The sequence below is a fragment of the Fukomys damarensis genome, unplaced genomic scaffold (genome assembly GCF_012274545.1).
Source record: "Fukomys damarensis isolate Sample0158 unplaced genomic scaffold, DMR_v1.0_HiC HiC_scaffold_12, whole genome shotgun sequence".
Classification (NCBI taxonomy): Eukaryota; Metazoa; Chordata; class Mammalia; order Rodentia; family Bathyergidae; genus Fukomys; species Fukomys damarensis.
This window is the reverse complement of record NW_022900924.1, coordinates 15,387,481-15,403,407: the sequence shown is the minus strand read 5'-3', so window position 1 is coordinate 15,403,407 and position 15,927 is coordinate 15,387,481. Positions and strand designations below refer to the sequence as shown.

Below are 15,927 nucleotides of genomic sequence, written 5' to 3'. Positions count from 1 at the left end.
TCTTCTTCTTCTTTTTTTTTTTTGTAAAAGTGTAACAAGTTTAGTTCCAACACAACAGTACACATTCTTATTTCCATAAAATCTCCAGGATCCACTCCATTTATTTGTGTCTTAGACAGGCCCTTCCCATAGGTGGTCCTAAGCATCCAGAAACCGGACTTTTCCTAAACTCCAAAAAGAAGTCAGGATTGTGGCTTGGGTCACAGCCAGTCACTGGGGCCAGGGAGATGACAGGCTCCAAGGGTCCTCCTAGGTCACACAGAAAAGGCCCCATTCAGACCCTGAGAATGAGGGTGGAGCGGGGGTTCCCCCAAAGAAAACAGGTGGAACAGGTGCTGTGACAGCACAAATGTCACCCCGTCCTCTGCACAGCTTGGTTTATAAGGGAGACCCAGGTCAGCTTGGGAAAAAGCATTGACATAGTGTCTGTCTCAGGCCTGCTCGTGTGCTGTGTGACCCCAGGGAGATACCTTTCCCTCTCTGGTCCTCAGCTGCCTCATCCATACACTTGAGAAAGCTGGCTTGGCTCACTGGTTTCCAACTCTGCTTCACCCCAGAATCACAGAAGTTTTCTAAAGACATATACTGGCGTCCATGCTCTGCCCCAGACCAGATTAAATCCCAGGGATAAAAGGACTTTGGTCATTCTTAAAAAGAGGCTCAGACAGACATGAGAGGCACCAGTGAAACAAACAAGCAGAACCTTGCAAATCCTCCAGCCCCAACCACGAGGGAACGGGAAGTTTAAACCCTGCATTTAATGGGGCTTAAGCTCAACCTGGCATGCTTGGTTTCTTACAGTCACACCACAGTGAAGAATGTGAAACAGAGAGGGTGGGCATCTTGCCCAAGGCCACACAGCAGGCCCTGACTCAGAATCCAGCACCCACAGGCTGGAGGGTGGCAGGGGGCCTGCAGGGCTCAGAGTTGAGCCACCTGCCACATCCTCCCCAGGGTGGTTCTTTGGCCAAAGGCGCAGCGTGGTGAGACCGATCAGGCGCTGACCTCATGGTTTTCCCCAGCTGCTTCCTCCATTTCACTGAGCAAGGCCCCAGCCAGGCCGAAGTCAGCGGAAGCAGCAGTTTGAGGTCAAGTTTAAGATCCCCAAGCGGGAGGTTCCTAGAGTGCTGAGTTTCTCACTGATGTCCCAGATGATGCCGGACCAGAGCATGGACTTTGATGTACTTCCGGCCTTTGGAGCCCTAGTTAAGCTTCCCAGGTATATCCTGGGGAGGGGAAGAGCAGAGGCAGGGTGGTCCTGGACAGTTACAGAGGTTGTGTACTGCACAACTGGGCCATACCTGTTCTCACTGCAGGTACTATAGAAGTCGAAGCTTATCACAACTTCCTGCAAAGTGTCTTCCTAATTCACACAAAGATACCATAGGGACAACCAGTGCCCCAGGCTGGGTTCTATCCCAGCGATTCCACTAGCTTGCCCAGTGACTTTGAGCAAGGGATTTCTCACCTCCTTGGCCTGCCACGGACCGGTCTTCCTTACTCCGTGCCTGTCTCTTCTCCAGCCACCAAGGGAAAGGTGCTGAACCAAGTACACACAAATCTGAGTATCTCTTCAGTTCTGGGTTTGCTAAAGACAGTGCAGGGGTAGAAACTTCCCTGGGTCGAAATATACTCGCTTTCTGAGCTCTGGGGAGGAAAACAGTGGAGGAGAAAGTGGTGTGGAATTTCAGGCCCTGGGTTTGGGGACCAAGAGTTCACCTGTTGAGGAACCCTCAGGGGCCTCCAAGCCGGAGCCGCCGCAGCCGCTGCAGTAGGCGTGCGCGCTCCCTGCGTGGCCGAGAGGGGGCGGCGTGGAGGAGAGGGCTGCCCAGGGCGGGGAGCAGGTGCGGGGAGGGGAGCCCCGTTCTCACCGGCCCCGCTGGTCAAGCACTGGTACGACTCTGTGTCCCCGGGGTGGCAGAGCAGAGAAAGGGTCCGGACCCGGCGCTGGGCCCTCGGCTCTCATCTGCAAAATGGGACGGGACCGCGTCCGAATCAAGAAGAGGCTCGGGGCGGCGCCCTGCAGCTCCTCGGAGCCGGGTGGACCCCAGTGCACCTCCTGACACGGCAGCTCCAGGTCCCCACGGCCCAGGCCTCGGACCCTGCTCACAGGGCAGAAAACAGCTCCTTTGTACAGGCGGCCTCCGGGCGCTGAGGGCGGAGCGGCGGGGCCCCCTGCGTGAGTCTCGGGTGCACAGTGATGCAGTGTCTGGGACGACTCTGATCTCCCCAAGCTCAGGGCCGCCGGGGGGTCCTCTCCGTCGTGTTCCCACCCGGCTTCCCCGGACTCCGGACCCGGGGCTGTGGATTCTGCCTACCTGGGTCAGGGTCAGGGTCAGGGCTGGGGCAGTCAGGTGGCTGTGGGCGGCGGGGCAGCAGATCCTTGAATTGGGTTTCAGTTTCCTCGGAGGATCCCTCCTGTAGGCGGAGCAGAGGCCGCTGAACTCTGCCTTTCCTGGGCTCTGGAGACAGAAGTGGGAAACTGCAGCCTTGGACGGACAGAGCAGTTGTCCGGAACTTGAGGGACGGTTCCCAAGCGCAGCCACCAGCCAGCGACCCGGCCTGGACAGGGACATGGAGAACTGAGGGTCCCACGTGTCCTCCGTCCCCGCTCAGCAGCTGGACGAGTTTATCGAAGAGCAGCTGAGGCCCTACGAGGACTGTGAGAGGCTGACCCAGATAGCGGTGGATGCCTCTGCATCTTCCTGTGGGTGGACAGCTTCCCCCACGTGCTGGGGGTGGCCACGGTGAGTCCAGGGCTGGGAGGCCCGGGCAGGCTGAGCAACAACGCGCTGCTGAGCCCTGGGCGGGACCCTGAGAGAGAGAGAGAGAGAGAGAGAGAGAGAGAGAGAGAGAGAGAAGGGCTCTTCTATCAGCTCTTCCCATCCAGCTGTGTGACGCTGGGCAAGCTGCTTAACCTCTCTGGGCCTCAGTCCCTCAATCCGTAAAGTGGGAGTCAGAATAGAGCTCACTGCCTGCAGTGCCACAGGCTTGAGTGTACAGTGCTCAAGCATACGGTGCACCGGGCTGGCACATAGTTAGTGTTCGATGTTGTGTCTTCCTCCTCCACTACACAGGGGTAAACTGAGGCCGGAGGAACTCTGCACAACTACTCCCCAAGGTGGCTCTGTGGCTGCTCAAGAACAAGGAGAGGGCTGGTGCTCATGGGTTAGAATTGTTTGGTGCCGGGGGCCCAAACCCCAGGTCTGGGGGCTGTGGAGAGGGGGCACAGGCCACACCCCCACTGCAGCACCCCATCTCTGTCGCTGTAGGAGCTCCCAGGTGAGCTAACTTCACACGGAACAAGGTCAGGCAGAGGGTCCCATCCACCGGGAAGCCGGGTGGGGAGCAGGGTCTTAGGGCCCCAAGGGACCCAGGGCCTCCCACAAGGCCAGACCGAGAGCCACCACTGAGGAGCCCAGGGTTCACCCAGACCACAGCGGCCACCCTTGGCTCACCTCCTGCAGTCTGTGCTCCTGGCCAAGGCCGAAGACACACGCACTGCCCAGCCATTGAGACAGAGGGCATGAGGGCCACTGCACCCCCAGACTGAGGTGAGTTCGCTTAGTCCCACGTGTCAGAGCCGCGCTTGCAGTCACCTGCCTGAGGCGACCTGTGCCTAACCACTGGGCTAGCCCGCCTGTCCACATTAATGTTTCCCACACTGGGTGTGGGGGCTCACACTGCTGATCCCAACACTCAACAGGCTGAGGCAGGAAGATCGCCAGGAGGGAGAAGCCAGCCTGAACTACATAGCAAGACCCTGGCTGATAACTGCAGCAGAAAAGAAAGTTCCCAACCCCACCCTGAGAGCCCTGGTCCTCATCCAATCAGCACCCCCAACCCCAGGCAGCCGCTCTCCCAACTTTATCAGTACAGATTCATTACACCTGTTTCCAAACTTTCTGTAACTGTTGGGTGGTCAGTCACCCCTGCTTACCCAGGATGAAGATTTTTTTCCTGGAATGTGGGACTTTTGGTGTGAAGGCCTGGAACATCCCAGGTACACTGGGACAAGTGGGTCACCCTATAGACATGACATTGTGCCCTGTGTGCACTTTGGTGTATGGATTTTTTGACCATCACATTTATGAAATTGATAGTGCTGAACAGGTGGTGGTTTTTTCATTGTTGTATAGTATTCCATAGCATGGATATAACCATATCTGTCTGTCTCAATGCCAGGGGCCATTTGAGTTGCCTCCAGTTTGGGACCAGTCTGTAAAACACTGCTATGAGCATCCCCACCAGCCCTTTGGGTGGACAAATGGATGCTTGACACTCAATTTTCAGATGATGGTGACGTTTTTAAGCTTCCCCCTGAATTGAGAAATGACATCACCTTCTGGAGTCCCCTGTGAGCGGAAAGAGTCAAGTCCCCCATCTGCCCCTCTGTTGCCGGTAGGGTGGCTCCTATGGCAGGAAGACAGTCTTGAGAGGCAACTCGGACGGCACCATCGTCTTCTTCCTGAAACAATTAGAACAGTTCCAGGATCAGGTGAAAAGCCCTGGTAATATTCTGAACGCAATCGCGCGTGAGGTGGAGGAGCGTCGGCGTGTGTTCAGTCCACTGCCGCTCCAGTGGGAGCTCCTCAGGACCTGTCAGGGCCTCTTTATCGTGCTGTCCACGCGGTGGCAGAAGATCACCTTTGAGGTGCTGATGCCTTCGATGCCCTGGGTGAGTGTCCTGGGGTGGGGGCAGCCAGGCGGGGTGCAGGGGTCTCTGGGTCCTCTGCGCTGGCAGCAGGAGTGACATCCCTGGGCCCTTGCAGGGTGGGAGGCCCAGGCCATCAGCAGAGCAGGTACCCTCCTGGGCTTCCTGTCCCTCCCAAACCATCTAGACCCCTGAACCTAGAGCTGGGCTTTCAAGACAGTATGCACAGGGTCCCCAGAGGCTCCGCAAAGCCTCAGCCAAGACACAGGGTGAGGAGGGAGGGCTCCTCACTCTTCAGCCCTGTGCCTGTCATGGCCACACCTGAGGCTTGACAGCCAGGTCACTGGCGGAGGAAGAGGATGCAGACCACCCCTGGGGGGTCCAGCTCCAGTGGCACTTGAAATCAGCCCCTCCCCCGGAAGTCAGCCCTCCCTCAGAAACAGCCCCTCCCCCGGAAGTCGGCCCAAGTCAGCCTCTTCCCCGGAAGTCAGCCTGTCTCCCAGGTCAAGGTCAAGGTCAAGGCAGTAACCTTCCATGGGAGACTCCGGCAGACCAGAAAGTGAGGGGGACCAGACCCAACTCCTCCTACCTCCCCAAGTCCTTCCCCGCCATGACTCATGCCGCCGTGAATGTCCCCGGGGTCCTGCCCATCACTGCAGCGCCCCTGACGTCCCACTCCTCACCCAGGCCCATCACTCTCCTTCCTCTGCTTCGCCCTGACCCGGGGCTGGCTCACACGTGGCAGTGCATCTCCCTGCCGCTCTCCAGTCCGCGCGCAGCTGGACACTCTTTGTGCCTCCGCCACACGCTCCGCATTACGCACCCTGACAGCTTCTCCTTGCATCCGGCAGGCTCCTCCCCTGGACGCGATGCTGACAGCCCCTGCTCGCTCTCCTCTGTAGCCCCAGCCTCAGCATCGTACTGAGCCTCACCCTGTGCCTCAGTCCCATCATGCTTCACTCCAGCTTTGTCTGGAATATTCTTTCCCAGACCCTTACTTGTGAAGAATTCCAACTCATTTATGTCTTCTAACCTCCTTCATCTGGTTAGACCCACCTCCTCTGTGCTCCATAGGAATTTCTGCTTTCTTGATCTTGACATACACCACTGACACAAGGTAACTTTTTCAGTTTTCTCCTCTCCTAGTCTTTGAGCTCCGTGAGAGTGGACACCATGATTATATTGTTCTTCCCTGGGCTCTCCTACAGTGTTCATTACTAGCAAAGGTTGTTGGATAGATGGATGGGTGGATGGAAAATGAATGACACGCGGATGGAGGTGGATAGACGGGTGAGAGGTGGATGAAGGAAATGAATGGTGGACGGATGTGAACGGACGAGTGGATCAAGCAACCGGTTGGCTGACTGGTGGGCAAATGGACGATGGATAAATGGATAAGACTCAGCACAGTTATAGCTTAGTCTCAAGCACAAGACTAATACATGCACAGACTTAAGGAATAGAAATTCAGACTCTCCTTTAACAAGTGGAGAACCGGAAGTAAAGGAATGTGTCCAGGGCAGCATGGCCCATTACTGACAGAAGTAGAAGAGAGTCGCCAGTCTTCTAAGCACCAGCCCAGGGCTCTTTCCATCCTCCACAGTTTTAGGGAATGTCTGGGCTAGGAGAGACCTTGAAGAGCAGTTAGCCCAGCCATCATCTGATAAGGAGACACCCAGGGCAGGTCCATGCACCAGGAGTGGGCCGTAGCCCTGAATACCTACCCTGGTCCCACCCACCCCACCGACTGTAACATCGACTAGAAACAATCAGCTTCCAGGGACGAGGACGCTAAGCACAGTGCGCATGCTCCTGCCTCAAAGACGGCTGGAGTCACGGTGCTGGGACAGGCTTGGCTCCAACTTCTCCCAGGAAATCCTGGCTGCTCTCCTTACTGGAAATATGGTGATTGGAAAACAGGCCAGAGCGCCCTCTGCTGGGCTCGTCCCATCTCTCATGGATGATGTGAGAAGCAGAAATGCTCTCCCCCGCCCATGTGGTACCCAGACATGACCACCAGATGGTGCTAGAGCTGCACATGCCAAATGAAGATCCCTTTTCTAGACGGAACCTTCAGAGGGTTTCATAAATGGCTTTATTAAACGTGAACCTGACTTACTTGGCCTCCCTTCTCCTCCACGTTCTGCATCCCTCCTTCAACTCAGTCTCTTCCTCTGCTGCTACCATCCTGCTCTCTTCCCACCCAAAGAACCAGGTGCCTATTTCCTTGACTTCCCAGTGTGTCATCTGTTTCACACACCAGAGAAGAGCATGGCGAGGTTTGTGCATGCCGAGCTAAAACTCCCTGGCGGGAAGTAAACCCTCAAGATCGTCTGGAGATGAAGCTTTGAAAAGCTTCATTTCTGAAACCGGCCTCTCTCTGCATACTGCAGGATCTGCCCTCACCTTCCCAGCCCCTCCAGGGCCCCCGTGCCCCTGACTATGAAATAGAAAGCCCCCCGATGTGCTCAGGAACTGTTGTGCCTGATACCCCAGCTTCCTTCTCCTCTTAGAAGTTAAAGGATCCACTCTTGGTGCCCATTTGGAGCAACTGGATCTTGTCTTGGGTCAGTACTATACTATTTTCTTATAGTCCCTTTATGTATTTATTTAAAAGAGCAAGATTTTATTAAAGATAGGGTCTTACCTGGTTAGTCAGGCTGGCCTTGAGCTTGTGATCCTCCTGTTTCAGCCTCCTGAGTGCCTGGTTTACAGGTCACACAGGCTGCTCATCGCCATTTCAGATGATGCTTTATCTCCTGGGGCAGCCAGCCTGCACCTCGGCTCCTTACAGATCATGCAGTGGGTGTCTGCTACCCAGCTGGCCCTGACCTGCAGCGCTGGCTCACTCTGACTCTCTGAGCCCAGGGCACCTGAACACCAGGCTCCCCATTTCTCCTTTATATCAGGGTTAAGTGAAGATCCCAGCCCCTGGCTCTATCGGGAACTCATCAGAACCATGGACAAGAGCCTCTCCGGGACAGTTTGCTGTCTGCTTCGTCAAACTCCAGCAGCAGTTTTTTAATAAGTATCCCGAAGAAGTGAAGGACTTGATCCTCTTGATAAACTACTGGTTTCAACAGGTAAGTTTTTAAATTATGCGTTCCGCTGTCATTCACTTCCTTTTTATTGACATAATTGACATCTGGGAAAACTCAGCAATCTGAAGTACACAGCTCCATGCACTTTTGCATTTTCAGCAACATAAAAATGAAAAAGTGAGTGTTTCCTGCACTCCAGGAGGCTGCCTTAATCCTGTCCCCAGTCAGTAATCCCCCAAACTCCTATTCCAGCATCACTCACCACCCATTAGTTTGACTTTCCAACAATTATTTTCGGTGCTTGGGCTCAAACCCAGGTCCTCACACTTGCCAGGCAAGCACTCAGCCGCTGAGCTGCTCCCGAAGTCCATCCTGCCTGTGATCAGACACTGCCGCTAGAATCTTGTCTGTGAGACTCAGCTACAGTGCTTCGTGCAGAACTAGTTTTTTGTTTTAGATTGTGTTGTATTAACATACCGCACACTTACTTTTTTCTGTTGCTCGTGGACATTGGGTCCTTCTCAAATGGAAGTGTTAAGAACATACTGCGAGCATTTCCCCAGGTGTCTTCGTGAGTGTAACCCTGCATTGCTTTTGGGTGAAAGTGCAGGCATAAAATTTCTGGGCTCTGAGATGCATGTGTGTGTATACAGTGTCTTGGTTACCTTTCTTGTTGCTGAGGCAAGATGCTTGACACCCAAAACTAAAGGGGGAAAGGTTTATTTAGCTCACAGTCAGTAGAGGTTTCAGTCCGTAATCGGCTGGCTCTGAGGCAGGGTGGGATCACAGAGGAGAAACAGTTCATGGTGGGCAGAAGGCAGCAAAGCAAGCAGGGGAGAAGATGAGCTCTTTCTGTCCCTTATACTATCAGGATTCGGTGGCACCAAACCAATCAGTAGACTGATTTAGTAACTGCACACCCTTAATCCCAGTGCCCTGAATCCTAGCATTGCACCATGAATCAGTCAAGCAGCCCTTTTATCAGCACTGGCTACTTCACCATGCCTGGTTATTCTATGAATCCCAGTCCTCACTTTAAAATTGTGAAGCCACCCCTTATTGGCCTGAAATGTCTCCCTATTATCATTGATGGATTTTCCTTTACAAGATCTGCATTTATAGCCCTAGCTTTTTCACACATTATAGACTCAGACAGGCTACAACCTGCCATCTGCCTTTCTTTTATCCACACTAATAATAGTCTTTCTACCTTGTCTAACACTGTTGATCGTGACTTACTAATTTGAGCAACACTAACTTCCTTATACAGATCTTTATTCTGTAAGATGTTGAGATGGTGGATTTCGACATACGATACATAGTAAGATTGGTCACACAAATGCCATTCTCATATTTCTCCACAGTTTCCTTCTTTTCCATTGTGATTGCTTTCTTTACCTTCCCTTCCTTCCTTGGCTTCTTTTCTAGCCTTTTGGGGGTCATTTTGATAGCAGTAATCATAGCACTTATATAAGGCAGTATCCAAAATCACATCTACAAACACACACACCTGGGCTCAGGCTGACGCTTACCCTTTTCTGGCATCATGAGTCTTTTTGTACAGCTGCACAAGCAGCCAGATTCGGCTCATAACTCAAGACTTCAGTCACAAGTTAAAACTAAAATTCCAGTTGTAACCCAAGTTGTATGTATGTGAGGCCAGTCATAACTCAAGGATCCACTGTACAGGTATGTGTTGGGTTTTATAAAAAAAATTTTTGGTACTGGGATTAAACTCTGGTCCTTGTGCTTGCAAGGCAGGTGGTGGCACCACTGAGCTAAATCCCTGGGCCCTCAGTTTTTTAATTTTTATTTTTATTGGTTTATGTTTGCAGTCCATACTGTTTACATTCATGGTATGGGGTTGGTGCTTATACATCTTAGTTCCTTTTTCATCTCCTTTCCCTCCTTCCTCTCCTTTCCCCCTCCTTCTATCTCTTGGTCCCCTTTCCTTCTGCAAAAGATGTATCTTTTATTTTGCACTTTCTTTAGGTTTTGGGTTTCTCACATAAAAGAAGCCATGAAGTATTTAAGCTTGTGTGTCTGACTTATTTCACTTAACGTTATTGTTGTGGTTTAGGTCTAGGTGTCCCCCTCAAAGCCTCATGCAGTCATAGGTGGGGCTTTTTCAGAGGTGGCTGAATCTAGAGTGTGTGACTGATTCATGGTACAATGCTGGGATTCAGGGTGCTGGGATTAGGATGGGTGATCACTAAATCAGCCCACTGATTCATTCAGCACCACCCTAACCCCCTTAGCCTGGATACAATATAAAAGACAGAAAGGGGCTTCTCTTGGCTCGTTTGCTTGCTTTGCTGCCTTCTGCCCACCATGAACTGTTTCTCCTCTGTGATCCCACCCTGCCTCGGAGCCAGCCGATTACTGACTGAAACCTCTACAAACTGTGCCCTTCATAAACCTTTTCTCCCTTAACTTGTGAGTGTTGGATATTTTGTCTCACCAATAAGAAAAGTAACTAAAATGGTGATGGCCCCACATAAGTACAGCCAGTTACCCTGGAGGTGTCCCCAGCTACACTCCCATGAGTAATGAGTTTCAGTTGTTCTGTATCCTGGCGCTACCCTCAATTCTTTGAATTTTAGGGATTAATGGGGGGGCAGTGACTCTTAGAGACTTCCAGCTTCCTGACTTCAGATCCCCGAATTAGTGCCATCCCTGCCTTCTCCCACAGTGGCAGAAGAGGGAGTCAAGAGCCCCACTGCCCACCTATGCTCTGGAGCTGCTGGTTGTGTACGCCTGGGAGAAGGGCTACGGCGCTGAGAACTTTGACCTCACCGAAGGTGTCAGGGCCATCCTGGGACTGATCCTGAAGTGGCAGCAGCTGTGTGTCTACTGGACAGTCAACTACAGCCTGAAGGATGAGACCATCAGGAACAGGCTCCTGGGCCAGCTCTGGTCCCAGAGGTACCCAGCTTCCCACCCCAAGGTGCACCCTGAGAATGAAGTCTCTGCCCCCACCCACCCCAGGCAGCCAGGAACTCGAACGAGGTGCATGGTGTATGGGGAGGAAGAAGGCCAGGCCTACGCTTTTCATCTTCCAAGCTGTGGTCCTGTTTTGTCCTCAAACAAACACTGCAAAAGCGCTTTGCCTTCTAGAAGGAAGGGGCGAGGATAGAAAGGGGGCTTCCAGGAGGAGGAGGCTCCTCCATGGCTTTGTTAATGGTCCAACACATCTCTTTTTTTTTTCTTTTTGTTGGGGTGCAGTGCTGGGGATTGAAACCAGGGCCTTCACGCTGAGCTACGTCCCCAGATCATTTTTTCCTCCTGTTGCTATTGTTTTGTTTTGTTTTGTTTTTGAGACAAGGTCTTGCTAAGTCTCTTAGTTGCCCAGTTGTCTCAAACTTGTGATTCTCCTACTTCAGCCTCCCAGAGTGCTGGGATCATAGGCATTAGTCTCCAGCTTAACAAAGAGCAGAGACGGCAGATCCACAGGGGTCAAGCTCTTCTATGGAGTACCCCAGTCTGCAAAAATCAAAATCCGGGGGGCCAGGTTCTCACTCAAGGCCCTTTCCCCAAAACTGCTCTCTTCTTCCACAAGCAGCCCCACTGATCTTGTGTCTGCTGGATTCACAGGCCAGTCATCCTGGATCCGGTGGATCTAACCCACAATGTGGGTGGAGACATCCCCTGGCTGCACCTGCAGGCGGACGCACAAGCCTGGCTGTCTTCACTCAGCCCCACCCCAGCCTGGAGTGTCCCGGTAAGGGGGTTCCTGGGGGCCTGGCTCATGGTGCAGGAAAACCATGCCTGTGTTACTTTTCTCTCCCTACTGAGACAAAATACCTGACACTCAAAGCTAGAGGTAAGGGATTTATTCAGCTCACAGTTTGTAGAGGTTTCAGTCTGTAATCCGCTGACTCCGAGGTAAACAGGCACTGCAGAGGAGAAACAACATGGCTATGACAAGGCAGCACCCTTAATCCTGGGCCCTTGAGCCTGGCCTTGCATGATGAATCAGTTCCAACTTCACACACTCTAGATCAATCCTATGGCCACATGGGCTTTGGAGGGACTTCTGCACCCAAACCATATGTGCCAACACCCACATGCAGGCCCACCCAAGGGCACTGGTCTTGGTTTCCCATGATGGCTGCAACTGGTGGGGGCAGGGGGCTTGAGACAACAGAACTTTATTCTCCTACAGCTCTGGGTGCAGAAGTCCAAAGTCAAGGTGCTGGTCAGGCCGTGCTATCCCTGAGGCTCTGGGGAAGACCGTGCTAGGCCTCTTCCAGCCTCAGTGGCCTTGGCCTTCCTCGGCCCGTGTCCTTGTCACTCCAGTCTCTGCCTCCCTCACTTTACGCCTTCCCTGTGTCTTTACACCATCTTCCCTCTGTGCATGTCCATCTTGGTGTCTGTGTCCTCATAAGACACAGGATCACGCTGAATTAGGGCTCACACTGATGGCTCAGCTTAGCCCAATCCCACCCTAAAGACCTCATCTCCAATGCTATTCCCGAGTACAGCAGGTCAGAATGCCTGCATCTTTTACAGGAAACATGTAGGGTTCTGTCCTTTCACTACAGTGACTGTGACATGTAAAAAGGAAAAGACAAGAGAGGCACACGCAGGAAGCAGAGAAGGGAGGTGCCGGATCAAGAATATACCTTTCCAGGCCCCACCAGGGACCCATCTCCAGCCAGGCCCCAGCTGCAATTGTGAGGTATAGGGAATGGGGAAGGGGACATTGCCAGAACCTCTACTGTGGGTTCTGATCTTCTGTGAGCCACTACAGCATAAGGCAAATTAAAGATAAGAACAGGCAACTAGACTTCAAGTGAAGAAGCTGGGCTTTGGGACCTGCTCAGTACTGCTCTGGGCAGCAAAGACAAAGGCCCCCAAGAGCATCCAGTATTTATTGAAAACAATTATGGGAAGGAAGAGGGAGCCAGGTGTGCTCTGAAGGCATCTAGTGAAATACTGCCAAACACCTGGCATGATGGCACCAGGCAGGGCTGTTAGGAAATAAGCTTTGCTTCCTTGGATAGAACAAACTGGTACTGAGAACAGGTGCGATTAGCAAGCAATCTATTGGGTCAGTGAGAAGCCATAACTCCAGGGAAAGGATTTTAATTGAGGTTATGTTGACCTGAGCTGCACGTGACTCAGCAGAGCCCTGCCATTGCACAGACCAGGGCTTAGGCCTTGGTGACAGCCTTTAACAAAGGAGCAATGCTAGCTCAGTTCTGCTACCTGGCAGGCCCATTTGAGCCACGTAGGCTTTGGTCTGACTCCTGATATAAAACAACAGAGCCGAGTTAAGGGAGGCGGGAAGCATGTGCCGCTCACAGCCTGCTAGTCCTGGGCAGGGGCGTCTGCTACAGTGAGTCATGAATGGACATCCTGTATCTAAGCCACAGCAATGTCCTTGGGGACACCCTGTTCCAGCCCAGAGCGTGCATGGCATCTGCTCCTGTGTCCCCTCCACTTTTGGTCCCTGAGGCAGTCGTTTCTGCTCTGCAATCTCTGCTCCAGGCCTCTGAGCCCGTCCTCCTCCCTGCTGTTGGAGATCATCCAAGCCCAGAAGCCACCAGCCAAGCAATGTTCCTCAGGGCCCCCTGCACACATATGCACACACACACACGAACATCCACACCCACCTGCGTGTATGCACATGCCAGGCACACACTCATACACATGCACGCTCATGTGTGCACACACACGCACACTCACACAGCATATCACACTCACACATGACAACACACCCTGCATGCTCTGCCCTGTGCGGGGGCCTCCCCACTCTCAGCAACTGTGAGGTCCACTTCCAGCATCTGGGGTCACCAAGCTCTCCCTTTGGCTGTCATGGTGGGTACCCGCACACCCAGCTGAGCTGAGCCGCTTTTTCTTGTTCACTGGCAAGGGAACAGCATCTGCTCACAACCATGCATTCACCTCCTCACACTGCTGCTCAAAAGTGCCCCACAGGTAGTGGCTTGAGACAACTAAAATTTAATCATCTATGGCTCTGGGGATGCAGAGTCCAAAACTAGCCTCACTGTCCTGGAATCGAGGTACAGAGGCTCTGGGGAAGGATGTCTCTGCTTTTTTTTTTTTTTTTTTGGTACCAGGGATCGAATTCAGGCCCTTTTGCTTGCTAGGCAGGCGGCAGAACCACTGTGCCAAATCTCCAGCCCTCTATCTGCCTTTCTGACTTCCTGAGGCTGTCTACGGCTCTGGGCTGTGGCCCCATCTTCCACCCCAAAGCCAAAGGCATCATCTTCTGGTCTCTCTCCCCACCTCCGTCCCACATCACTTTCTCCCACCTAAGCCTTCTGACCCAGGGTGACACTGAGGCCCTCTGGGTAACCCAGGGCACTTCCCCAACCCGCGGTCCTCTCAAGCCTGCCAGGAGAAGCATCCAGGTCTCCTGTGGGCAGGAAAGAGAGGAACTGGGAGTTTTCATTCTGGGGTCCTGGGTAGCACCCTAAACGCAGGCTGCTCTTGGACTCTGTTGTTGCTAGGACGAAGGCTGGAGAAGTTGCCTGGCCAAGGCTGAGAGCAGGACAGAAGTGCAGGCAGGCAGGGAGGGAAGGAAGCCCTGGGGGGCTTCTGGGGAGGCTCACCCCAGCTCTCCACTTCCCCGGCTGGCGCCGCTCTTCATGACTCCAGCCCACCAGCTACACCAGTTCGTCAAGGAGTTTCTCCAGCCCAACGAAGATTTCCTCAAGCAGACCTTGAAAGTGGTTGACGTCATCTGTAGGTTCCTTAGAGAAAACTGCTTTCCACATTCAACTACCAAAGTCCAAAGCATCGTCAAGGTGAGCACGGCCCTTCTCCCAGGGTGCTACGGGAGGGGAGCTGGGCGGTCACCCCAAAACCCTGAGGGAGAGGAGTGGGAAACACCGGCGGTGAGGACACCAGTCTTCCGTGGGGCTGTGTGGGCCAGTGTGTCCCCAGTGGCCCATTGCCCAGGCTGGGGCCTTCCTCAGCGCTGCAGGGCATGCGATGCCTTGCTCTGGTCCCTCTGTCTTAGAATCACCTCCTCCTTTCCAGGTCTTTGTGCTCTTTTCTCCCGCGGAACTCTTCATTACATTCTGGGCCCCACCCTGACCCGGAAAGAGCTCGAGATCCTTAACCTAATCCCATCTGCCAAGATGCTCTTGCCAAAAGGGGTCACACCCATGAGTTCCCAGCAGACTGGTCCCCTGGGGCCACATTCAGCCTGAGCTGGGCTGCGCTCAGCCAGAAAAGGGCCCCACTCCTGTCAGTGACGGAGCCCAGTGCTGCCCCTCAACTGAGCCACACCTGCAGCATGGGTCACTCATGTCCACGGCTCCAAGGCCACTGCTGCCGCACCTGCTTCCCTCTGTCTGTGGCCATGAGCATGTGCACACAGGTGCACACACATGCACAAGACGGTCACAGGAGGGAGGAGGGCAATGTTAACGTGTGGGGCAACATGTGGTTCAGGGAGAAACCTATGTAGCAGAAACCTCAAAATCTATAATCTGGCCCTGCATAGTCCGGAGACCTCTGCACCCCAATATTATTCTGCAGACTACAGGAAGAGTCATTGGATACACTGGGCAACAGAGTAGAACTTTCAGGGCAATCGGTTTGATTTTTTCAGGTGCAGGAGATTCAAATAAAGCTGATTTCCATAGGAGAGATCTTTAGGAAACTGACTGGAGACACGGTTCATTTACACCTGGCCCATTGCTTGGTGTCAAAAGGACACAAGAAGAAAACACATTATTGTTAGGTTGTGAAGAGAAACCTTCACCTTTGCCTCCTGTGACCCCTGAACCTCAGCCCTTGGGGACTGGGGATGGGCAGGAGGTGCTGGGATTCAGCCTCCCTCTCTCCCCAGGGAGGGTCAGCCACCAAAGGCAGGGCTCTGAAGACCGGCTCTGATGGCGATATCATTGTGTTCCTGGACTCGCTGAAGAGCTTCCCCTCCCAAAAAATCAATCGGAGCACAGTCATCCAGGAAATCCGCAAGCAGCTGCATGCCTGTCAGCAGCAGCAGGAGTTTGAGGTGCAGTTTGAGGTTTACAGATGGATGTTTTCCAGCGTGCTCAGCTTCTCACTGAGCTCCAAAGAGCTCAGAGAAAGCGTGGACTTCAACGTGCTGCCTGCCTACAACGCACTGGGTGAGGCACCCGACCCTGGCTCTGGGGGAGGGAGACCGGAAGTGGCGTGGCAGGCAGAGGGGAGGGACAGCTGGGGGATCAGGACGAGGCTGGGCAGACGCTCCGGGTCCCCAGCTCCCCC

General features: G+C 53.4%; 2 protein-coding genes across 3 annotated transcripts in view; one reads left to right on the top strand and one right to left on the bottom strand.

The window, feature by feature from the left end:
• Oas2 (2'-5'-oligoadenylate synthetase 2) overlaps nucleotides 1–15,927 on the top strand; it is a 29,776-nt gene that overhangs the window by 10,200 nt on the left and 3,649 nt on the right. Inside the window, 13 exon segments of the mRNA XM_033762675.1 lie at nucleotides 1,922–2,040; nucleotides 2,138–2,322; nucleotides 2,617–2,747; nucleotides 3,273–3,282; nucleotides 4,406–4,658; nucleotides 4,661–4,678; nucleotides 7,564–7,618; nucleotides 7,620–7,737; nucleotides 8,301–8,320; nucleotides 10,408–10,620; nucleotides 11,290–11,424; nucleotides 14,282–14,471; nucleotides 15,524–15,824. Coding sequence (XP_033618566.1) covers nucleotides 1,922–2,040; nucleotides 2,138–2,322; nucleotides 2,617–2,747; nucleotides 3,273–3,282; nucleotides 4,406–4,658; nucleotides 4,661–4,678; nucleotides 7,564–7,618; nucleotides 7,620–7,737; nucleotides 8,301–8,320; nucleotides 10,408–10,620; nucleotides 11,290–11,424; nucleotides 14,282–14,471; nucleotides 15,524–15,824 — 1,748 coding nt within the window.
• The window catches only part of LOC117285705, a 17,717-nt gene continuing 1,888 nt past the window's right edge, over nucleotides 99–15,927 (bottom strand). Inside the window, exons 2-6 of one of the 2 annotated variants that reach the window (XM_033762429.1) lie at nucleotides 4,343–4,468; nucleotides 2,319–2,814; nucleotides 1,872–1,966; nucleotides 1,469–1,647; nucleotides 99–249 (exon numbers count right to left, since the gene is read on the bottom strand). In XM_033762429.1, coding sequence (XP_033618320.1) covers nucleotides 101–249; nucleotides 1,469–1,647; nucleotides 1,872–1,966; nucleotides 2,319–2,576 — 681 coding nt within the window. In that variant the 5' untranslated portion in view covers nucleotides 2,577–2,814; nucleotides 4,343–4,468 and the 3' untranslated portion in view covers nucleotides 99–100. The remainder of the gene's footprint in view (nucleotides 250–1,468; nucleotides 1,648–1,871; nucleotides 1,967–2,318; nucleotides 2,815–4,342; nucleotides 4,469–15,927) is intronic. The other variant, XM_033762430.1, reaches the window with a different exon arrangement.